The sequence below is a fragment of the Netta rufina genome (assembly GCF_964035555.1).
Source record: "Netta rufina genome assembly, chromosome: 3".
Lineage (NCBI taxonomy): Eukaryota > Metazoa > Chordata > Aves > Anseriformes > Anatidae > Netta > Netta rufina.
The window spans coordinates 35,223,864-35,238,115 of record NC_140125.1 but is presented as its reverse complement, the minus strand read 5'-3'; the positions used below and the strand labels follow the sequence as shown (position 1 = coordinate 35,238,115).

At 65.2% G+C, this 14,252-nt stretch overlaps 2 protein-coding genes across 6 annotated transcripts in view; both read left to right on the top strand.

The window, feature by feature from the left end:
• The first annotated feature begins 3,408 nt into the window (after positions 1 to 3,408).
• Positions 3,409 to 11,553, top strand: NFKBIE (NFKB inhibitor epsilon). Its single transcript, XM_084283683.1, has 6 exons — positions 3,409 to 3,844; positions 9,793 to 9,895; positions 10,135 to 10,348; positions 10,443 to 10,531; positions 10,667 to 10,915; positions 11,039 to 11,553. Exons 1-6 carry the CDS (start codon positions 3,495 to 3,497, stop codon positions 11,102 to 11,104), a joined length of 1,071 nt encoding a protein of 356 aa, XP_084139809.1. The 5' UTR covers positions 3,409 to 3,494; the 3' UTR covers positions 11,105 to 11,553.
• A 961-nt stretch (positions 11,554 to 12,514) lies between these two features.
• The window catches only part of SLC35B2 (solute carrier family 35 member B2), a 126,980-nt gene continuing 125,242 nt past the window's right edge, over positions 12,515 to 14,252 (top strand). For 4 of the 5 annotated variants that reach the window (XR_014618297.1, XR_014618298.1, XM_084284233.1 and 1 more), the window contains exons 1-3: positions 12,515 to 12,587; positions 13,252 to 13,445; positions 13,555 to 13,715. Coding sequence is in view for 2 of the 5 variants with exons in the window: in XM_084284233.1 (XP_084140359.1) it covers positions 12,520 to 12,587; positions 13,252 to 13,445; positions 13,555 to 13,715 (423 nt within the window). In the remaining 3 variants the exon portion in view is untranslated. The remainder of the gene's footprint in view (positions 12,588 to 13,251; positions 13,446 to 13,554; positions 13,716 to 14,252) is intronic. The other variant, XM_084284235.1, reaches the window with a different exon arrangement.

Sequence of the window (14,252 nt, the reverse complement as noted above, 5' to 3'; positions counted from 1 at the left end):
AGGCTATTTCTCCATCACCGCAATTATCCGTGAGGCTCCACAGAGGTTTCAGGCTCAGGTTAAATGGCTTTCCTCCCTGCGGCTGCCCGGCAGGCAATCTGGTGCCTCCCTCAGCAATGAAAAGGGGGTTCACGGCCACCCACATGCTGCCTGACAGCCCTCAGGGCATCCATCGGGTCTGACACAACTCCGGAGCAGCGGCGACCTCTCCAAGTGCCCGGAGAGTGGCAGCGGTGTGAGCTTTCCCCTCTCCCTGCCCCCCCGGAGCCAGCCCTCCCTGCTCACCCACCTCTCCCAACCCCTTCCTGGGTTCCTCGGCTGCTTACAGCAGCGTGCCTCGCCCGAGCCTATTCCCAAAGCACCCTGCTGCAAGCGTGGAGAGCCGCAAGCCCTAATTCGGCCTGGCAGCTCAGAGGGTTCGCTCTCCGGAGAGCGGAGCTGAGCGTGCATGAGTAATACCTCGGGCAGCGCCCTGCCGGGGACCAGAGCAGCCGCCTGGAGCACTGCTGGGACAGGACGGGGGGCTGAGACAGCAGGGAGGGGAGCCCCTGCCCCACAACCATCCCCGGGGAGGGAGGAGATGTCTCCTCTTGGCGGGGCGGCCAGGCGCTGGTGACCCTCTGGAAGGCAGTCAGCTTCCCACTGGCTACCAAGGGAGCCCCAGGTGACAAGGTCTCTCACCTCGGGCAGCGTTTCACCAGCTAATTATGCGTGGTTTTGATTATCTGTGCTCCCAGGCCTATCCCATCTGCCATCCCCTCCCCGTTCCTAGCCACATCTGCCGCCTCCCCTGGGAGAGCCGCAGAGCGCACAGACCAGTGCACAGCAAGGCAGAGGGTCACACGAGGAGAGGGAATGACATCGAAATTAAGAACGAAATTTTGTTGAAACGCCTGAGGTTTTTTTTGTTCATTCACTTTGCAGGGATTTCCCTGCCCCTTTATCTCCGCCGTGCACCTTTCTACCCATCGCTGGGCTTTTGGAGGCGCAGGCAGGGGCCACGGTTCCCGTGACATTACGGGAGTGTAGACCAAAAGGAAGGGAGGCAACCACCGTGGACGGCAAGGAGGAAAACTCCGAGTGGGGAAAACCCTGCAGAACTGGGGCAGAACTGGGGCAGGAGCCCCGAGCGGCGTCCTCGGGGACACGCGGTGACACCGTGATGTCAGCCCCAGCCACCACAAGAGGGCAGGCAGCGTTTGCTAGGCCCCTTTCCAAAAAGTGGGTGCCTGAGGAGCACCCCATCTGTCCCGGTCAGCGAGGAACTGTCCTCGCCTTGGGGCATGCATTCCTCTGAAAGGCACGCTCCTGCCTTACCCTGTTGGGCCGCACAGCCAGGTGACCCAGTTTGGTGCACCACAGAGCTGGTTTGCAGCGAGATGCATGGAGCAGCAGCCCGAGGAGAAGCCCTGTCACTTCTCCTGCCGCTTCCCTTGCTCTCCTGGGGCCTCTGCTCCACGTAAGGAGCCCGGTGCGTGTGGTGTTGGAGCCCCAGGCAGAGGTCTGGGCCGCTGCTCAGGGTACCTGAAGATATCCCTGGTGTTGGAAATGCGGTAGGAGCTTTGGGGCCTGGCACCTTTCTGGCCTTCTGCCCTCAGACCAGCCACAGGCTTCATCTCTCTCCATCTCTTTCAGGCTCCTTGCGCTCACCTCACCCGGCAAACAGCCCGAGGTGAGGTGGAGAAGACAAGGGGACGGTGCCAGGCCCAGGCTGCAGCTGGTGTGTGGAAATTGCAGGAAATTGTAGGGCTGTGCCCCCATGGCCCCAGCTGCTCAGGGGCCAGCCTCTGGGCCACTCTTTCTGGGCTGAGTTTGGTGCTGGAGAGGTCACCCGGAGCAGCTCGGAGCGCCATGTGCTGACACTGACCTCTAGCGGGAATGGATTCCTTCCTCTGGGTTTCTCCCTGCGATTTTAGGCACTGGAGTGCCAGCTTCAAGGGGGCTGGAGAGAGCCCAGAATTAGGGCTGCGTTATTTAAATCCTCAGAAGCAAATCACGCTCAGATTTGGCCTCTCCTTACATTTAAATGTGCTCAGTCCCTCCACCGCTACCTGCGCAAAACAGAACAGAAAACAGGAAAGGCATTTGGGAAGGTTCTCGCTGGGTAACCCAGCAGCGGCTGGGTACAAAAAGCTGAAAGAGCAGAAACTCTGGGTGCGAGGGGGCACCTTTTGGCTTCACTCTGGATCCCACAGGACGTGTGAGACTTCTGTGCTGAGCTCGGGCCGGCTGTGATGGCCCAGTCCCCATCCCAGGCCCCAGCCAGACCCAGCCTGACTCTGCCCCGCGTGGGGCTCCGTGGGTTATCAGCTGCAAGCAGCAGGATGAGGAGTGGCAGCTGCAGGCAGGGTGCAGGAGGGGGTGGCGTGAAGGCATGACCCAGATCCGTGCCCTGGTGAGGTGCAGGAGCTTCTTGCCCTTAGCACTTGGCATCTCGCACCCAGGCAGCGCAGCACGACCGGCGAAACCGAAAGAGAACCTGAGCGTGGGAGGAAAAACTTGTGACAGGAGGCTACTGATGCCCACGGAGACTTCCTCTGCCCGCCTCCTGCTGCGCTGCCCCTGTCCTCGTGGCCCTAAACCTCCCTTCCTGCCCGCCCGGAGGCACTTGTCACGGGCAGCTTGCTGGCAGCGAGCCTGCGGTCGGAGGGCTGGCTGGCTGGTGACGCAGAGCCGAAGCGGCAGCTGCAGCCCAGGAGGGGAAGTCCTTGGCACTTTGCATGCGGCTGCTGCGAACTCTGCCCCGCAGCCACCGCCGAGCTGTGCCCAGGTGAGCTCCCGTGCAGGTGCGGGGCACGAGCGGGACCGTCCCCTGCCGCTGGGTCCAGCTGGGGAGGCGTGCGCCTTGCAGAGGGGGAGAGGGACACCGATTGCAAAGGGTCACCTGCCTGCCGAGCTATCTAGGTAGCCTTCTGAGGACAGCCCGTTGCCTGGGGCACTGGAAAGCAGCTGGATAAAGCAGATCCATGAGGAACATGGACAATTTTGCTCTCAGGAGGAGAGCCCTGAGTCAGGAGAGACCTGGTCAGCAGCTGATGGGCACAGCGCCTTGGCCCAGCTGCTGTTTCAGCTTGGTCCTCGCATGCCGCCTGCTCTTGCCCCTGCAGCCCCCCCAGCTCAGCAGCACTGCAGCCAGCCTCGCCACCTGCCTGGTGCAAAGCAACGAGCTGCAGCGTGCACAGAGGGCAAACAAAACCCTCTCGGGGCGCTGCCAGCGAGCACCCCGGGGCTCGGGGACGCAGGAGCCACCCGCCTGGGCACCCCCGGCGCTGGGGGAATCCCGGGCAGGCGGGGCCGGGTGCGGCTGAGTCAGTGCGGGCAGGGGAGGAGGAGGAGGAGGAGGAGGAGGAGGAGAAGGAGGAGGAAGAGGAGGAGGAGGAGGAGCCGCAGCGCTTTGCCTGTGCGCCGGCCGCCGCTCGCTGGCTTTGTGGCCATGAGCCCCCCGCTGCCGGGGGGCCCGGGGCGGGCGGGCGGTGGGCGCTGAGCGCGGAGCGATGGCGAGGGCGGCGGGCGGCGGGTGCCGCAAGGAGGCTGCGGGCTGGGAGGGCGACGAGGGGCAGTGCGACTCCGGCATCGAGTCCCTGCGCTCGCTGCCCGGCGGCCGGGACGCCCCGGCTGGCGTCGAGCCCCCCGTGCCCGCCGAGGAGCCCCCCGAGGAGAAGCGCCCCGCCGAGGAGCCCCCCGCCGAGGAGCGCCTGGACTCCAGCTACGGCTCCGGAGCCCTCCCCGAGGCGCTGCCCCGGCTGCCGCCAGCCTGCGGGACCGAGGAGCCGCCGCCGGCAGCCAAGGGGCTGAGCAGGAGGCAGCTGGAGGCGCTCAACTTCGTCTCGGAGGATGGCGACACGTGAGTGAGCCCAGGGTGGCACGGCACGGCACGGCACGGCACGGCACGGCCCAACGCGGGGTGCTCAGCAGGGAGCTGGGGTGGGAGCGCAGCAGCCAGGGGTGCGGAGCTCCCCGAGCCCCGGGGAGAGCTGGGCTGCCCACCCTGGTGGGTGGCAGAGACCCAAAAGGTTGCCCGTGTGCATGGCGCAACACCCCGAGGCCCGCGGATGGATGGTGGCTCTCTGCTGGAGGTGGCCTTGTGCACCAGCAGCGCTGTGATGTGCACCACGCCGTGACGGAGGGGACTGGCTCCTTTCAGAGGGGACCTGGCTCCTTTCAGGGCAGGGGGCTTCCCGCGGCTGCAGTGCCCTCCTCAAGGGCAAAAGCATTTCACTGGGGTTACTCGCTTTGGCTTCTGGTGACTGCGTTCAGCTAGCCACGGCTCTCCTCTGCTACATCCCCCTCGATGGATGGTTTCCATCACGAGTGCACGCAGTGTGCTCGCAGCTCAGGAGCCTTGCCCCGAGCCCAGGCTGGCACTTAACACTGAGAAATGGTGCAGGAGGAAGAGAAACTCTGAGGCACTGGCAGAAGCGAGGAAACAAACCTCTCGAGTCGTGCCCGTGCAGCGAGCGCGCTGCTGCTGGAGCTGCGGGGAGGCTGGCCTTGGCGAGACGGGAGCGAGCCCGGGTGTTTACTTCCTGGTTAGGAAGGAACCTGCACGGCTGCTAATGAGTTCATTAATGCTCCCTGTGGGATCTGCTCCGAGCACTGGCTGGGAGCCTGGCAGCGAGCAAGCTTTGCCCACGCGTGGCCGCCCACGCTCCCCGGCGGGCGCAGGGACGGTGCTGGCTGCTGCGAGCCGGCCCGGAGCTCCCCTGTGCAGTACTTCACCCTCTGTCCCGGCTGTAACACCACGGCCAGCGTGCCCACAGGGAGAGCCACGGGTATTTTAGGCAGGCCTGTGGAAATACCACGGCAGAAGAGCAGCCCGGGGCTCACCCGGCGGCGGCGTTCGTCAGCGGATGCGGCTGTTTGGAGGCGCCGCGCGGGTCTGTGCTGCCAGGGGGCTGAGCCCTTCACTTGTCAGACTTGCTCGGCCAGAGCCCAAGCTCACGCAAGCTTGTCATTAACTGGGGAAAAGTGAATCGGTGGCGCCCGAGTTGCCCCAGGCAGGAGAGGCGCTCCCAGCGTGCTCCGAATGGCTGCAGTTGCTCTTCTGTCTTCTCTTTACGGCGCAGCTCGGAACAGGAAATCTGCAAAGGGCAAGGGAGGGAGCAAAAAGCCTGCTGGGGCGGCTCGCACAGCTCGGGGCTGGAGGGGTCAGCGCAGGGAGCCCGCTGCCAGTGCTGGAAAGAAACTGTATTCTTGTGGTCGGGGCGGCCAGGCTGCGGGCTCCTGCCTCTTCTATTCCTGGCTCTCCTCCTGACCCTGCGGGAGAGGTGGGTGGCGTTTATATTTAGCACTGCTGAGCATCCAGCACCGCCTCGAGCTGCCGTCGGTTTTGTGTGCAAAAGGAAACCGGGGCTGAGAGCAAAATGCTGTGAAAGTCCAGGGAACGGAGGCCTGTCAGGGTTCCCAAAGGAAAGGGATGAGATGGCCACGGGCTGCATCCCCTCCATCCAGCCAGCCAAACCTGGCGGCTTCTTGTCACCTCGGTCAGCTGCGTGTCTCCTCGCCCGCCGTGCTCCACCGTCTGCCCCAAAGCGGCCCCAGGCTGAGCGAGACCCGTCCCACCATTGCACCCCAGAAGCCTTGGGCAATCACGCTGCTCTGTCACGCTGTAATTCTGAAAACACAACGAGTTCGGGCCTTGGGCTGAGCAGTTCCTGTTTCCCCAGCTGCCCCGGCTTGGTACCCAGCAGCACCCAGAAGGGCACCATGCTTGCCCAGAAGGATCTGGCCAAATTATCGGCTGCCCACGGCCCTGCCCTCCCACCTGCACAGCGGGGATGTTGCGGGCAGCGAGGCGTGCGTGCCAGGGGCTGTGTTTTTCAGCCTGGCACTTGTGGCAGAAGCACACGAGGGGGTGGCAGAGGCGAGGGGCGCGCTACACCAGCTGGAGAGCCAGCAGGGTCTTCCCGGGATGGCTTCCTGCAGGGAGGAGAGCGCTGGTGGATGCAGGGCGAAGGCACGGGGCTAAACCCAAGGGTTTCTCACTTAAAATTATCAGGGGGCCTGCTCGCGTGGGAAGGAAGTTGGGTAACGCGAGAGACGGGGGGGTGACGGCCGGCGAAACGCGTGGGCGCCCCTACGCCAGCAGCCGGCTTCCAAGAAGCCTTTGCAGAAGCCTCAAAAGCCCTCGCCCAAACCGCCCCCGTGTGACCAACAGCCCTCTGCCCTGGGGGAGTCGGGGCTGTAGTAGCTGGGCAAGGGCGCAGAGAGGCAGGCGGGGGCAGGGCTGATGGCTGGGGTGTGCTTAGGGTCAGGGTGTGCGTGCAGAGCGCGAGCCCAGCCAGGGCTGCTCCTGTCCTCCCCAAGCAGTCTCCCCCGAGGAGTTTTGGAAACTCCGTCTCTTCCTCGCAGCCCGGCTCCTCTTTGTGCTGCGCTGCGTCCCGCTGGGATTGCTCGGCATGGAAGCGAGGAGCGGGGCTTTCCAGCGGCAGGGGTGGCGAGCTGCGAGGAGCAGGCAGCGCAGTTGGCGTGGCCTGGCCTCCGAACAAGCTCAACCTTTGTTAGGAGTCACCGAGGAAAACCCCCTCCTGCCTCGCCTCGCCGGCCAGACGCGTGAGCCCGGCGTCCTGGGAAAGGGGTGGGTGTGGGATGGCTCCTTTGGGGTGGGATGGGATGTGAGGGGATGGTCTGTAGCATTCCAGCACTTGGGAAGACCTCCCCGTTTGCTTGGGTCCGTGGCAGCCCCGGCGAGCTCGGGGGAGGCAGGATTGAGAGGTGTCAGCGCAGGAAACCAGGCAGCGCTTCCTCTCTCCGGGGCTGCGCGTTCTGCCTGAAGCCTTTCCCTTTCTTAGGGCTTCTGCCACGGGTACCCCACCCCACGGCGATGCTCCCCGGGCGGTGGTGGGCCAGCTGGTGGCACCGATGCTCGGGGGTCCCCCCGGCAGGCAGATCTCAGCACGCACCTCCTGCAAGCGGGGACGGAGCCCTTCTGGGCAGGCGTGTGTGCGCGGTGGGGAGCAGCACCTCGGGGCAGGGGGAGCAGAGGAAGCCCGACTTCCTCCTTCCAGCAGCGACGAGTGCTGCCCCGTCTGCTGATAAGAAATCACGTGCCGGTGACTCGTGGGCTGAGCTGCGTTAGCAAGGGCTGGGGGAGTAAATTTGGGTAAATTTGGTGATGTTCTGGGCTCCCCGTGACTGTGGTAGCCCGGGGGGGTCTTCCCTGCTGAGCCCTCGCCTGCTGAGGATCGAGCACGAGGCCTCCTCTCGCCTCTTTTAACCACTTTTCCCCCGAAGTTCCTGGCGTCTGCAGGGGTCACACGCTTGCAAACCTGACTTGACGCAGCGAAGGCCTCTCGAGGCCGTGCTGGCGAGAAGTTTTTCCCTGCTCTGATGACTTCAACCTGCCCTCGAGGATGCCTCCTCAGGCTTTCCGCCTGCACAGGCTCACCTCGGCGCTGGGCTGCCTGCACTGCTCCTCCTGGCAGAGAGAGGTTCCTGCTGCTGCCCGAGGAAGCGGTTAGCGGGGCAGGATGAAGGGCTGGAGCAGGGGAGCGGGGCAAGCGTGGAATTCCCCCGCTGTTTTCCTCCCCGCTCGCGCTCCTCTGCCTTGCTGCTGATGCCATTTCCTCCCGCTAACGAGCTCCCCTTGTGCAAAAAAAAAAAAAGCCTGCACGGCTTCCTACTCCTCTGCTCAGGCGAAACGGGGAGCTGGGAGCAAATTGTTCCCGTGGACAGCACGGGTGCACCTAAACGGGGACCTCCTGGGACGCGGTGCTGCCGGGTGCTCGACCCGGGGGCATCCCAAGGGGCAGCCCTGACCCCCTGCCCGTGTGCGTGGGCTGGCAGCCTTCCCCCTGCCCACAGCCCCTCTATTCGCTCGCTGCCCTTTCCAAAACTCCCCGCTGGCCTCTCCAAAAGCTCTCCGTGGCCAAGGCTGCTCGCACACGTGCTCCCCGTGGGCTCATCCCGCCCCGCTGGCCGCTGCGCGATTCCCCCGGCAGCTCGCTGCCCCTGCAGCCGTTTCGGGAAGTTGAGGCCTGGCGGATGAGGAAAGAGGGGAACGAATGCAGAAACGAAAGCACGGCAGGAGGCTGTGCCTGGGTGGAGAAGGAAGACACAGGGGGTGGAAAATAAAAATAGAAATAGAAATGCAGTCCTGCGAAGCGGGCACGTCCCAGCATCGAGGTGAAAGGCTGAGCTCCGGGAAGGGTCGCTGGCGGTGCAGCCTCCGCCCCCCCTGCAGCAAAGATGTCCAAATTTTGGCGTCAGCTTCCACGCTGGGCTCACGTGGAGCTGCAGGGCTGCCCGTCCCGGGGCGAGGGAGGTGCTGCTGGGGTTTCCACCTCCCCCGTGTGGCCGCCCCACCTGTGCCCGCGTGGGGACGGGGTGGCGTGGGGCGCGGGGGATTCCTGAGGGGTGCTCCCCCCCCCTCCGGCACGCCGCCTCTGGGCACAGCTCTCTCCCCCGGGAGCCAAGTTGGGCTCTGGAAAGTGAAAGCAGCAGGGGTTTAAAGTTCAACCTGAATGGCTTCGGAAAGTCCCTGGGCTGAGCTGAGGGCTCCGTACCTGCTAGCGGCACATCCTGCCCTCCCCTCGCACGTGGCGCCCGGGAGCGGGCTTGGAGAAGCAGGGGCTGTCCCCGGCAGCGGGCAGAGGCCACCCTGGTGCAGGTGCAAACCCATCGGGGCATCTCCCTGCCCTGATTGCTCCCTCGGGGCCATGGGAGCCCCGCTGAGGGCAGGGGGAGCACCTGCAGCTGGTCCCGGTGTGGACTCCACCAGCCCCCTGCCCTCCCCATGAGCATCGGCGGTGCGGGGTGCACTCGGCGGCCTCGTGGAGGCAAAATGTGGGTGTCCTCTGCTTCCCACGGGGAATTCCCTGCTGCGTCGTGACCTGGGGCTTCCCCGGGGACGCGGCCCTTTGGGCACAGCCTCTCCGCAGGCAGCGGGGTGAGGAGGAACTTGCTTGTTTCGCCACCAAAAATGGGGCTCGCCTGAGGGTGCCTGGGGTGCCAGGTGCTGGCTTGGCCCGTGGAGGAGGTGGCTTTGCTGGGCTGCTCGGGCTCTGCGCCCTTCCACCTCCCTCCTGCCTTCAAGAGCTGTCCTGCACCTCCACCCCACGCCCTCCTGGGGCCCAGACCCCTGTGCAGGAGGGGCTGGGGCACAGCAGGTTAGCGAGGCCGGGCTGGAAACTCCCTCCGGGCTCGCTGCTGCTGCTCTCACTTCTGTTCTGACTGCGCGTGGACAGCGAGGACCGGGGCGAAACCCGCACGAGCATCACGGCAGGAAGGGGAAGGGACGAGTGGGATGGGAAGGAAATCTGCCCTCAGGTTGGGGCAGCCCAGGCTGCCGGGGCGTCAAACAGCCGTGGGTGCCGGGGACTGGGGCTCTCTGCCGGCCACCAAGCTCTGCGGGGAGCTCTGGTGTCCCTCTGCCCGGCGCCAGCATTGCCAAAGGGGAAGGATGTGGAAGGGAGAAGAGGAAATCGGCGTGGGCTGGCGGAGAGGCTGGCGCGGGGATTGTGCCACACAGGTGGCCTTGGATCGCTGCCGGGCTCCTGCCTGGCTTTTGCTGACCACCCTGGTGCAGGGGAAAGCAGAAGTGTCGTCCTGCACGGCCAGCAGCGGGGAGCTGGAATTCCCCTGGCAGCCACCCGGCTCCAAGCCTCCCACCCAGCGGCCAAAGCCAGCCCTCGGGCTCTCCGCTACGCCTCCCGGCCTCGTCCATCCTCCCAGGGCTGGAGGCCCGTCTGCGTGATGGGGCCAGAGAGAGGACCCGCCGGTGCTCAGAAGGGACAGATGGGTCACGTGGGACTGATTTTTCCTTTTTTTTTTCCACCTCTGTCCCCTCTGCAGGTTGGTTCACCTGGCCATTATCCACTGCGCCCCCGATGTGGCTCTCTTCTGCATTGCTCACCTGCCCAGGGAGATGCTGGAGACCCAGAATGACTTTTTCCAGGTATGTGGCTGTGATGGGCAGAAGAGGAGGGCGGGTGCCACCCCGAGCAGGCACCCAATCCACCTGCCCTTTCCCCGGGGGTTCCCCACCCACACGCCGCAGAGCACGGCGAAGGTCCCGTGTGAGCAGTCCCTTTTCGGGGAGGAGAAAACCCAGGGGGAGGGAATCGGCATCTCCCAGCACTGAGTGTGAAGGGATGCCCCCCCAGCCCCTTAATTCTGCCCCCTGCTCCTCGCCAGACCCCGCTGCACCTGGCCGTGTACCTGGAGCAGCCCGTTGTGGTCGAGGCGCTGATGCGCAAGGGAGTCAACCCGGGGCTGCAGGACCGCAACGGCAACACCCCGCTGCACCTGGCCTGCGAGCAGCAGTACCTCTACTGCGCCCAGCAGCTGCTGCAGGGCACGGCCGAGCCCCCCGAGCACCACCAGGACCTGCAGCTGCAGAACTGGCAAGGTGAGACCTGGATGGCGACGGCTCTGCTTCGCCTACGCGCGAGCCTGGCCGCGCGGGGTGCTGAGGGTGGCTCTCTCCTGTCTCCCCGCCCCAGGCTTGGCCTGTCTGCACATCAGCACCTTGAAGGGGAACATCGAGATGATGTCCCTGCTGCTGCAGAGCGGCGCCAACATCGACGTTCAGGTGAGGACGGGCTGCCGCGCGGACGTCCCCCGGCTTTGGGGCAGGGAAGCGCTCCGCTTGGATGGGGTGGAGAGGAAGGATCAGGGCGGGTGGGGGGCTCTGGGGACCCTACACCCACGTCCCTGTTGTCCGCAGGAGGGCACGAGCGGCAAGACCCCGCTGCACCTGGCGGTGGAGTGCTGCAACCGCAGAGCCGTGCAGTTCCTGCTGCTCAACGGGGCCTACGTGGACGCCCAGATGTACAACGGCTGCACCCCGCTGCACCTGGCCGTGTGCCACAGGGACGCCGCCATCGCCTCCATCCTCTCGCACTCCGGGGCTGACACCCTGCTGAGGAACATGGAGAACGAGACGGCCCAGGACCTGGCTGATGGCAACGACGACGTGAGTGCGGGCAGTGCTGCCAGCCCCTCGTGGGGCGGCACCTCCCCGGGGAGGCGGGTGGCCGGGGGGACCGGCGGAGAAGCAGCCTGGATGCTGACACAAAAAAACCTTTGGTCTCTGCAGCTCCTCGCCTTGCTGCCCTTCGACGACCTGAAGATCTCGGGGAAGCCCGTGGTGTGCTCTGAGTGAGCGGCTGGACTCCTTGGCCCGGCGGGCAGCCTCCTCGCCCCGCGCTGTTGCCCTGATGCCCGCCGGGACCCTGCCTGCCCGCGGAGCCATGCTGGGAGACGTCTCACCCTCCCGGGAGAGATGTTTTGTTGGCCTCAGGCTGCCTTCCTGGACGGTGGGAGGTGGCACCATGAGCACTACACATGGGGAAGGCTTTTTTTTCTAGGCTTCGTGCCCAGCAGGACTGAATTTCCCCTCCCTGCCACGGGTGTGAATCGCTGGGCTCTGCGGGCTCCCGCTTGCCCCAGGTTGGAGCAGGAGAGGACTCCTTTATCACACCGCAGAGGGGACGGAGCGTCCCCTGGCACCCCAAACACCAGCAGAACAAGTGTGGGGTGAGCAGGAACCCCTCGCTCTAATAAACGTTTGTTCTGACTGCGGGCGCCCCAGGTCTCGTGTGATCCAACCCACCCCGCTCCCCGCCTGGCACCACGGTGAGGGGCAGCGGGGAGCAGAGGGGAGCGGGGAGGAGGGGGGATCCCCGCCTGCAGAGCCTGTTTCGGGTTCACGGGGGGGCCCAGCCCTGTGCTTGGTGCTCTGTCCCCCCACCAAGCACTCGCCATGGGGGCTGAAAAGGCAGAGCACGGGAAGTGCCAGAAATGGGGTGACGGATCCTTGCTTCTGCTACCACGCCTGACGTCCCGCTGCCACGGTTCCTCTTCTGCACCCAGTGTGAAAGATCCCGACCCACCTCCTGGCGCAGGAGGTTGTCTAAAAGCTGTGCGTTCCCCCATGGCAGGCTGATTTCCACACCCCTCCTGCTGCTCGCCTCCCTCCCCTGCCCCCTCTGCAGCGCACGCCCCAGGGAACCAGCCCCGTGGGTGCTGCGGGGAGGGAGGCAGGAGCTGCCTGACCCCACCTGGGCTGGGGAAATCCCCCGCTTGCTGCTCCCATCGCCTGGGGCAGGGCTTTGGGGGGGAAGGAGATGCCCCAGAGCCGCTGGCCTTCCTCATCCCTTCTTGGAAGGACGGGCGTGAGGGAACGTGGCCGGGAACAGCAGCACCTCCCCGGAGCTGCCCAGGGCGCTTCAGCAGCCATGGGGGAGATGGCTCGGCACCAGCTTGGGGTGGGAGGCAGGGAGGGAGGGAGGCGGAAAAAGCCAGAATCGAGCCATCTGCACTTCGTATTTTCTTTTTTTTTTTAATAAAAGTGTGGTGTTTTTTTTTTAAACGAGTGTCACAAGATGCTTCTGGGCGGCCTCGTGGGGGCCACCTCTACCTGTGTGCGGGGTGTTTGGGGTGTTTGGGGTGTTTGGGGTGTGGGGATGGTGTGGGGATTTGGGGCTGTGGGGCCTGCCGGGCGGCCCGAGGCCTCCCCGTGGCGGTGCCCGGCCCCTCCGCGGCGGCAGGGGGCGGTGTGGGGCGGGCGGCAGGGGCATGGCCGCCGCCGGGAGCGGGCCGAGGGCAGGCGGCCGGGAGCGGGGCCGGGCCGCAGCGGGCCGCAGGTGGGCAGCGGGGGGCGAGCCCGGGGGGCGAGCCCGGGGGCCGGGGCCGCTTCTCCTCCTCCTCCGGGACCTGAGGGGGTGGCGGCAGCACGGCGGCGCCGAGCGGGGCCCGGCGGCTTCCAGCCCCGCTGTGGGGAAGGGAGACGTGGCCGGCGGGGAGGGCGTGGGGCTTTGCTCGGCTTCGCAACCCCAAATTCCCAACCCCAAGGCGCTGAGGTTGACGGCAGGGCCGGCAGGGGGGTGTTGGGGGGCATCCTGAGGAGCCCCGGTTTGGCTGGGAGATGGGACGGCGACAGGGCGAGCTCCCCCCCCGGGCAGCCCCGCAGCTGCCCACACTGGGCTCAAGCTGCAGGATTTGAGGGGTTGGTAAAATCCTAACCCCAGCCTCGCCCAGCCCTGCTGGCTTCCCGAGGGGCAGCCCGCGGGGAGGGGAGGCTCGGCTCGGAGCTGCTTTCTGCCCCAGAGCAGCCCTTTAGGTTCAAACACCCTCTCCCATCCTGGGAGCCCCGGCTTCCCAGCGCGAGTGCTCCCGAGCCAGAGCAAACACCGTGAACAGCTGCTGACGAAGTCCCAGGGGCCTTTCCTGCCCGACATCTCTGGGGTGGGATCTGGGTGCTGGCGGCGTGCTGGTAGTAGCCCACCGCCCGCCTCCCCGTGCCCACAGATTTTGTGTTCCCCTCGTGCTGGCTGCGCTCCCCGCCATGGCTGCTGGGGAAGAGTTCCCCCCTGCCCTGCAGGACGCCTGGGGGGACTTCTGGCTCTTCCGTTTCTTCGTCAACGCTGCTGGCTACGCGAGTATCGTGGTGCCAGGGTTCCTCCTCATCCAGTACTTCAAGAGAAAGAACTACCTGGAGACAGGTAAGGGCAGCAGCTTCCCTTCCACCTCCTGCCTCCCCCGCGGTTAGCAAGGAGGGAGGCTGTGCCTCTCCGGCTGTGGTGGTGAATTCTCTTCTCTTACCCCCTCCAGGCCGAGGCATTTGCTTCCCTGTCATCAAGTCGTGCGTGTTCGGCTCCGAGGTGAAGTCCGCACACCCGGACGATGGCTCCCTGCCGCCCCGAGCAGAGCCCACGGAGTCCTCCACAGCCCGACAGGTCCTGAAGCTGCTCTTCTGTGCTGCTGGGCTGCAGGTAGGCACCCTGCACATTTCCATGGCCTTCCTGCTCCGGGAGGCGCAGCTGGACACTGGGTTTGTGCCCCCAGCCCCTTGAAGGCCAAGGATGCAGCGCTGTCCTGGATGGCTGGGCTGGAGGCAGGGGCACAGCCTCTCCTGCGGGGCTGCTGCGTCACCTCGGAGCTGTTCTGCTGGTGTCATCTGAGTTGGGACAGCTTGTCTGTCTGAGCCATGAATAGGGAAAACTCTGAGTGTCAGCAGGGTTATTAGGGCTGCTTTTGTTCCAGCCCTTATCAGAGCAGCAGGTAGTTTGAGCCCGCTTAATTCCCAGGGTCACCTCTGGGGGCTGCTGCGTACTGCTGCCCTTCAGCTACAGAAAAAAAAAAAAGAGGAATTTTTAATTTTAGCTCTCTCAGGTCTCATCTACAGCTGAAGCTTTTTGGGTCTGTGAGGACTAAAAATAATTTCTGTGCTACGAAACCCGCAGCCAGCAGAATACTCCCACATCCTGGCCTACTGTTCGGTGCCCACGCAGCCGTGCTGCGAGGACACC